The sequence below is a fragment of the Octodon degus genome, unplaced genomic scaffold, assembly GCF_000260255.1.
Source record: "Octodon degus isolate 3935 unplaced genomic scaffold, OctDeg1.0 scaffold00015, whole genome shotgun sequence".
Taxonomy (NCBI): Eukaryota; Metazoa; Chordata; class Mammalia; order Rodentia; family Octodontidae; genus Octodon; species Octodon degus.
The window spans coordinates 17,784,148-17,793,450 of NW_004524591.1; the positions used below are offsets into that span (position 1 = coordinate 17,784,148).

The 9,303-nt window shown below is 36.4% G+C and overlaps 1 protein-coding gene across 4 annotated transcripts in view; it reads left to right on the forward strand.

Annotated features, from left to right (window-relative positions):
- The window catches only part of Tax1bp1 (Tax1 binding protein 1), an 81,646-nt gene that overhangs the window by 57,021 nt on the left and 15,322 nt on the right, over positions 1-9,303 (forward strand). For 3 of the 4 annotated variants that reach the window (XM_023709872.1, XM_023709873.1, XM_023709874.1), the window contains exons 10-14: positions 574-720; positions 2,377-2,503; positions 3,555-3,658; positions 6,607-6,732; positions 9,067-9,138. In XM_023709872.1, the coding sequence (XP_023565640.1) occupies positions 574-720; positions 2,377-2,503; positions 3,555-3,658; positions 6,607-6,732; positions 9,067-9,138 (576 nt within the window). The remainder of the gene's footprint in view (positions 1-573; positions 721-2,376; positions 2,504-3,554; positions 3,659-6,606; positions 6,733-9,066; positions 9,139-9,303) is intronic. The other variant, XM_023709875.1, reaches the window with a different exon arrangement.

A 9,303-nucleotide genomic window follows, 5' to 3' on the forward strand; every position in this document is an offset into this window, starting at 1 on the left:
TTTTTTATTTATTTTTTTTTTGTGGCCTGCTCAGTCTACCCTGGGGGTGGGGCTGGCATAGCAAGTGGTGCCAGTGATCTAATTGCAGTCCTTGCATGCTTGTGTAAGCTTGCCTAAGCAGGTGCTTTAGACTGCTGAGCTATCTTACCAGCCCCTGATGAGAGAATTTAAAAATTTCATTCAGTTTTTGGTTGTTGTAACTTCTTGGGTTGAAATTAATGTAAGCTTCAAGAAAAACTTCTGTAAGCATAATTTCTAGTTAGTGAAAAGCTACTTGATTAATAATTTTTTATGTCAGGTATACATTGCTTGGTTTGAAATTTCTTGTTTATGAGTTACATGGTTGTTTAAGAGAGTGACAGTTGCACCTCAGGGGCATTATCTTTCTCTATAGTTTTTCAATGAACCTTAGTCTAAGAATAGAAAGCTGAGTTATGATGGCTCTGTAGCCCAAACCCCCAAACTAATAAAATTAAAAGCCAGCAAAAAAATGAAAATGAAAGTGAGATTTATTATTACATTATGAGATGCGAAATTTTTATCTGTCTTAGAGGAAGTGTTTGTTTTTTCTAGGAAAAAACTGATACACTGGAACATGAACTTAGAAGAGAAGTTGAAGATTTGAAACTCCGCCTTCAGATGGCTGCAGATCACTATAAAGAAAAATTTAAAGAATGCCAAAGGCTCCAAAAACAAATTAACAAGCTTTCAGAGCAATCAGTAAGTACTGGTGAATTTAGGTTTCCTTCGTTAATGTTTTTGTTTACAAATGAGACTTGTAATCTGCTCAGTATCATGCTTTCGAAGATAAATATTCTTTATTTCAAATGATCGGCTTAATATTATAGTGATAGCTTTTCTTTTTAAATCTAGAGTTTGGGCCAGGGATATAACTCTGTGGCATAAGTGCCTGTCTGGCAAGCACAAGGTCCTGAAATTGATCCCTGGTATCACACACACAAAAAAACCCCCCAAAAAACAAAAACCTTAGAGTTTTTGGCCCAGGTGGTAGGTACTTAGCAGTGTAAGTGTGTGCCTAGCAAGTACAAGGTCCTGATCCCCAGTACCACCCCAAAAAAGAAAAAAAAATCTAGAGTTTCATGTATTAGAGAATCAACAAAGGAAACAGAGAAGCTAAAAGAAACAGAAAGAACTTTCTTAAAGACCACTTCTAAGTTGTTGATGAATAGCTTTGTTAGTTAGAATCAATACGTAATATTAAATCTCATTGTGACAAAGATACTTTTTCTCATTGGTGTCCAGTGGTGATCTCTCTCAAAGGTTTTACATGTCATTGCTTTCTCAGTTGTCATTGTTGAGTTCTTCAGCCAACTATCGGCCAGCTTAGGAAGAGTTAAAAAATGTTCTCTAATTCTTTGGTACTTCATTTGATAATAGGGAGCTGATTGGTAATAAAGCAAAGAAAAAAGGGTTTTCAGGTAGTGGGGTGTGTGTGTGTGTGTGTGTGTGTGTGTGTGTGTGTGTGTGTGTGTGTGTCTGTGTGTGAATTAGTCTAACTGTTCTTCAATGCAAGGCGTGGCGTAGTGAATGAATCTTTGAAGTGTAGAGAAATGTATTTAAAATCTGGAAGTGCAAATGGAATGACAGTTGTTTTTATACTACTTGGTGCAGATACGATTTTCCTGGTCTTTTTAAAATCTGAAAGGAAACAAAAGAGCAGAAGGCATGTGGTAGAAGTCGGAAGACTTTCTTGAAAAAAGTACTACAATTTAAATATGACTCACCTGTATAGATTTTGGCTTGTGGTCTTTTGAGCACATTTTGACTTTGTAGCAGAAAATCTAAGATTTCTATGAAAGCCACTAAAAAGGATTTTTCCTTTGCAAGGTTTAGACCCATTAGGACAATGATGTGTATAACTTTAGTCTTTGTTGGTTTTTAAAACAGACTAGCTTAGGACTTTCAGAATTTCTTTTTGTGATTATCGATAGGTTCTGGCCCTAGTATATGAGTTGCTGAATTATTACAGTGGTCATCTAATATGGCTGAAATCCTTAAACAACAGCTCATCTTCCCAGAGACCACCTTCCCCTTCTCCAACTCAGCCCAGGGTTCAGTTTCCTCTCATCTTTCCCGCTGCCTCAGGGAAGACCCCAGTCGGCTGCTCAGGTCTATCTAGACATCCCCCTCCAAACCCACCCCTGGCAGAAGGCATGAAAGCCTCGGCCTCCCTTTGTTCTAACTCAGAGAATCTCTCATCCCTCAGATTCTCTCCGTGTCCTCAAAGATAATAAAGCCCTTTTCCTTTTTCCTTCTGCCTGCTTCTCAATTGTGTATTGTCCAAAAACTTATTATTTTACATCTTTATGACTTGCAGAAACTCATTTACCAACTTATTATTAATATTTTGAATAGGCCAGTAATAATAGTGTCTTCACAAAGAAATTTGGGAATCAACAGAAAGTGAATGATGCTTCAATAAACACAGATTCATCTGCTTCTGCCTGTGGTATAGAGACAAAGCCACCAATACCTTCTGCAGGTAAAAATCTTTTAGATGGTGGGGTACCCTGCCTTGAAAATTGCTAGTACTGATTTATAGTGCCTTCTCCCATGGGTTAAGAATTTCTAAGTGTTGTAAAGGTCCTATATTAGGGATTTAAGGTAGAGGGGAAAATAAGGGAGTAAATGTAAGGTGAAGTTACACATGTAGTGAGTATATAAAATGTGAGTGTAAATTAGTACTATATTTTATATTAAATTAGTATTTTGTATTTCACATATATGAGTGTAAATTAGTATTTTGTATTTATGAGAATATTTGCAGTGACCTTGATCTTGCAATGATCCTCCTGCCTCAGCCTCCAGAGTGCTGGGATTACAGGTGTGCTCCACCAGGCCTGGTGTCACTTCTCATTTCTGTGTGCTATGTTTAGGCTGAGGATCTGAAGTGCTTGGAAATTGTTTTGGGTTTTGGAACATTTGCATAAACATTACTGGTTTATTATTCCTTACTGAAAAAAAAATCCAACAGACTCTGAAATCCTTTAGAATCTGAGACTGCATGCTATTTCAGTATAAGTACCGCGTGCTAACCGATTGCACCACTGGAGCTCCAACTGCATGCTATTTCAGTGCTCAGAAAGGTCTCAGGCTTCAAAGCATGTTGAATTTCAGACTTTAGAATTAGTGGTACCCAACCTGTACCTAGCATGGTATTAGAGCTTCTATGTAATAAAGACTTAGTACATGGTAATGAAGTACTAGAAATGATTAAAGATACATTCTCAGGAGAATAGCTTGAAAATACTGTCTATTCTGTTAAGAACAGGCTTTGTGCCATTTTGGGTCTATTTTTAGCAAAGTATATAACAAAATAAAATAATTTCAGTATTAAATATGAGCTTTTCTATGGAACTTACATTTAAAAATTCTTAGTTTATTTTTCTTATTTTATATGGGATATAAATAGATGTTTCTTTCCTCAATATTCTGTTTTTTATATTTCACAATATACTAACTGAAGTTTTTCTGAACAGGAAGATAATTTGAAGGGCAAATATATTTTAACAGTTTTATTTTGTGTCTTACAGCAGAGACAGGTATTGAAATGCTAACAAAGGGTCAAGTCTGTGAAATGACTAAAGAAATTGCTGACAAAATAGAAAAATATAATAAATGCAGACAACTCTTACAGGTAAGTAGCTCCTTTTCTACGGAGAAAGAAGTGGCAGAAGCTACTAAAGCATGTATTTCTTTGAAGCAATAAGAGCAAAATTCATTAAAGGATGTATATTAAATTGAAGAAACAACATATTTTACTTGTTCCTTGTCTATGCTCTGTTTCTTTCTTCTTGTCCTCCTGCTTTTCCCCTCTCTTTATTCTCCTTTCTCCTTATCTTCTCTCCTTCCCCTTCTTTCTGATTCCTTTTCTTGTAGTTCTGGGGATCAAAACCTGGGCTCTGTGCATGTGAGGCAAGTGCTTTAGCACCGAGCGTTACCTCAGCCTAAAACATTTCTAAAGACTTGAAGACAAACACAGAAACATATCTGGTTCAGCACCATGATGATTATGGCCAAAGGAAAAAGATTTGCAGTGTTTTAAGAAAAGGCTGAGTGTAGCTGTATAGTTGAATTCACTGCTAACTAGGTAACTTGCTCATTCCATAATGTGAAAGTGAGTGGTGATTCTGCCAAGTGCTTCTGTGAAGATGGCTAAAGAAATTTTGGAAATTCGGGTTGAGCTGATGGTTGAGGAAAATGATTTCCAGAACAGATCTTCAGGGTGAATAACACTAGTTCACATGAGCACTACGTCATCTGATGACATTTTTCAGAACACAGCCTTGTTAAGTAATATGTAATTGCAACTGTAATTTTGAATGAGTATTTTGAAAAACTTTATTATATACCAGTATTATTAAAGGAAGGAGAGTAATATTCTTTTGAGCAAACGACTTCCTCATGATGCATTTCTTTTTACCATTTTATCAAAGTGCAACTGCAGTCCAGTAAATTGCACATATTTGAAGTATGCCATTTGTTCACTTTGGGTATACAGTCCTGAAACTATCAACACAATATCATGATAACCAACATTTCCCCTCATATTCCAGTTTTTCGTGTGTGTCCATTTGCAACTTGAGCCTCTTCTGTCTCTCTCAGGAAACTATTAACCTGCTTTCTGCCACTACTTCTTAGCCTGCCTTTTGCACAGTTTTATTATAAGAAGTTATTTTGTTATATAAACACCTCCCTTCCTGTCTTCTTTCAACATACTTATTTTGAGCATTATCCTTATTGTTACCTGTTATTCAGTCCCTTTTATTGCTGAGGTAGTAACTATTTGGGCTTTTTTTTAGTTGTTACAAATAAAGTTACTGTGAATATTTGTATACAAATCTTGTATGAACATACAGCTTTTATTTCTTTTTGAGTAGATAATCAAGGAATGAGTGATTAGCTATGATAGGTAAATGTTTACAAGAAATTAGCAAGTGATTTTACCTATTAGTGTGTGTTTCATTTTATTTTGAAACAGGGTTTCACTGTGCAATTCAGGCTGGCCTTGAACTCACATGGTCACCCAGGCTGGGCTTGAACTTGTAGAGATCTCAGCCTCCTCATTGCTGGAATTACAGGCATGTGCCACCACATCCCCCTGGGCTTGCATAGTACTGTTGTACCTTTTTATATGGCCAGTCTAATGAGAATATAATGATAATAGCATTGTGATTTATTTTTTTATTTTTTCTTTTTTTTATGTATTTAGTATAGGGTCTCATTACACAGATCAGTAGTGATCCTTCCTGTTTTTCAGCTTCACAAGCACTGGGATTACAGGTGCACACCACCATGCCCAGTCTCATTCACTGACTCAGCATGCCCTGGGAGCAGGGCCGGCCTGCAGACCCAGGATTGAACCTTCAGCCCCTGTGTCTGCCTAAGCAGCACTTTAATCTGCTGAGCTATCTGGTTGGCCCTCTTGTACTGTCTTTAAAACTTTTTGTTTCATTTTATTTTTATAATGGTCTTGTACCTTCTATGGAAGTCTCTGCTCTCAAATGACCCAGTCATCTAAAAATTTTGTAGTTAGATCTGTAGCCCATTTTGACATGAAGTATGGAATGGTTGGCTCAAAGTTTACTTAGATTATTTATTTAAAGGCGTTTCTCCATTAAATCAAAGTCTTAAAAATGAAATTTTCACTTCATTTTTATTTATTTTTTTAATGTATTTGGTACAGGATCTCACTATGCAGCTCGTGCTTGTAGTGATCTTCCTGTTTTCAGCCTCCCCAGTGCTAGGATTACAAGTGTGTGCCACCACGCCTAGTCCCGTTGGACTGCTCAGCATGCCCAGGGTTGGGGCCGGCAACGCATGTGGTGCTGGGGATCAAACCCTGTTCCCTGCCCTTGCCTAAGTAGGTGCTTAGTCTACAGAGCTATCTTGCCAGCCCTAAAATTTCCCTTTACATAAACATTCAGAATGAAATTGGCCTATTCACTTTTTTGATTATGTTTTGTAATTCACTCAATTTGATGTATGTGCTACTTTCAATTAATGTAACTTGGCATTTACCATTGTCCGGTATTCATCTACTTTATTCTTTTAAATGGTATATACTGTTCCACTTAGTGAATATAGTGTGTTTTATCTATTTTTTTTTTTTTTTTCCCCTAGCATGTCATTATTTAGTGTATTTGATCAGTGCTAGGGGCAATTCCTCAGGGATGGTTAGATCTGGAGCACTAACTCTATTGATAAAGTAATTATCAATATATAGCATTATATGTACATCTTTTTGATAGTCATTTCAACTTTCATAATGTCACAGCAGTGTTATAATAAACATTTAGCATGTGTCACCATTTTTGTAGGTGTTTGCTTTATGTGGATTTAAAATTGTTCCTTCTTTCCAGTCCAGATAAATAAAACTTTTAACAAGTAATTATTTTTTAGTTTTTAATTAGTCCGTCTTTTGGGGGACTGGTACATGCATATAATATATCCTGATTATTTTCAGACATTTTATCCTCTCCCAATTTTAGTATATGTGCTACCAAAGTGAGCACATTTTATCCTCTCCCAATCCTCTGTTTCCCCAGATTTAAAATATTTTGATGATTATATTATTTCATTTAGGATGAGAAAATTAAATGCAGTAAATATGCTGACGAACTTGCAAAACTGGAGCTGAAGTGGAAGGAACAAGTAAAAATTTCTGAGAATGTAAAACTTGAATTGGCTGAAATAGAGGACAATTATAAAGTAAGTTGAGACTCATTGTATGTAAACTAGAACCATATTTATGGTCCCCGGTGCTTTTTAAAAAATCTGTATTGTACATTTTAAAGTGGAAAATTGAAACAGTATTTTGTTTTCAGTATAAAAACATATTTAGTTGTATTGAATTTGGTGGGATTTTAGCACCATTCAATATACTACAGATTTCACTTTGTTTAATGTTCATTTTCCTCTCATGGATGAAATTGTAAGCACTCTTGAGGTGCTTCTTATCAGTTAGTAAAAGTTTACATCAGCAAAAAGAGGGCCAGGGAGATGGCTCAGTAGAATAAGCACTTGCCTGGCAAGTCCAAGGGCCTGAGTTCAATCCCCGGTTCCGTAAGAAAAAAAAAAAAAAAAAAAAAAAAAAAAAAAAAAAAAAAAAAAAAAAAAAAAAAAAAAAAAAAAAAAAAGAGAAAGGAAAAAGAAACACTTGTGTAAATATTTAAATACTAAATTTATTGAGATATCATGAGATTACTTTTGGCCTCTACAAATTCCAAGAGATGCTTAGAATAGTGGCCATTGGCTTCAGAAGTTAGTACAGTGAACTGCTGAAGTGTGTATACATAATTTTGGCCAACCCTATATTTGAATGAAGACATAATAGAGAAACTAGACCTTGTGAGAGAACAAACTAGCAGGAAGTAGAAGTAAAACTAGGAAAAGAAGTAGCATTCTAAGAATAAGGAAAGCATTAATACATGTTTGCAAGTCAAAAGTAGAGAACAGCACCAGTTCTCAGGAAGAGCCTTGGCATCTGTGATGGGGTACGTTGGACTTGAGTGGTTGGAACCAGATTTGGGAAGACCTAAAGTGGAATTTAGGTATTAGTTGCTGCTCAGAATTTCCTAAGAGGGAAAGGACTTCCAACCAGAGTGAGTCTTATTGGAAAGAATTTTATAGCACTGAAGAGGATTTGGAGGTGGAAAGGGTTTGATGAGAAATCAGGTATGAGTGTTCTTAGAATGAACTGATAAAGGCTTCATTCTTTTGGATATAATAGGACATGAGTCTAGACAAGAAAGCTTTGAAATACATTTTTAGGGAACTGTGTTGAAGAATGGTTTTACTGGTGATTAGCAGATGGTTACTAAATGGATGAATGACTTAGAGACTGAAAGTATTGAGGAGTGGAGAAAAGTAGTATTCTAATATAGTTGGTAAGCTTTGACAGTGTGCTCTGATTTTAATGATCTGCTAACAAGTGTAAAAAGTACATTTGGGACATTTTGTCCTTACAGTGCAGGAAAGATTGCAGGGAAATCATGTCTAGCCATCAGTTAAAAGGCAGATTTGGAACTTGAGAAAGACAAAAACTAGTACATAAATTAATATTTATGGTTTATTTTCATGAGGTTGATAGTATTGGAAGCCATGGAAAAATCTTAAGTTTTCAGAGAGAAGAAACTATGGGAAGAAATATACACCCACATGGCAAAACTCAGAAAAGGAAACAGGAAACACAGAGGCTGCTAGTATTGATACACATAAGTATCAGTAAGTCATCACATAAGTCAAAAGAGTGCTTGGGGAGCGGAGCTGGGAATTGAACTAAGGACCTTGTACTTGCCAGGCAGGCAAGGTGCCATGGAGCTATATATTCCAGGCCCCTAAAAGAGTGCTTTTTAAGAATAAGGGGGCTTTTTACCAAGATAGTGCCGAAGGCAAAGAAGAAAGCCCCTCCCCTCCCAAGGCTGAAGCCAAAGCAAAAGCTTTGAAGGCCAAGAAGGCCATGCTGAAAAGCATCCACAGCCACAAAAAGAAGATAGGAATGTTGCCTACCTTCCGCCGCCCCAAGACACTGTGGCTCGGGAGGCAGCCCAAATACCCTCGGAAGAGCGCCCTCAGGAGAAACAAGCTTGACCACTATGCTATCATCAAGTTCCCCCTGACCACAGTCAGCCATGAAAAAGATTGAGGACAACAACACACTCGTATTCATTGTGGATGTCAAAGCCAATAAGTACCACATCAGACAAGCTGAGAAGAAGCTCTATGATGTCGATGTTGCCAAGGGCAATACCCTAATCAGGCCTGACGGAGAGAAGACATATGTTTGACTTGCTCCTGGTTGTGATGCATTGGATGTTGCCAACAAAATTGGGATCATCTAATCAGAGTCCAGCTGGCTAATTCTAAATATATACTTTCTCAGTTAAAAAAAAAAAAAGAATAAGGGGAATTGGTTAATAGTGACAAGTAATTTGGAGAAGCCAAAGACAAAACTAATGAATATACATTGATTGTGTAATAGGAATTGTTTCAATAGAGTTGTTTAAAGATAATTAAAAATGATATATATTTTTTTTTATTCAGCTTCGATTGGCAGAGAAAGACAAAGAAATAAATATTCTGACTTCACAGTTGGAAAACCTTTCCAGGGAGAAGGTATTTTATGTACTTTAAAAAAAATATATCCTATGCTACTCCATGATATGTATTATTTATTTATTTATTTATCTATCTAATTTTTTTGGTACTGGGAATTGAACTCATGAACTTTCGCTTGCCAGGCAGGTGCTGTGCTGCTAGGCTGTATCTCTAGCCCTACTG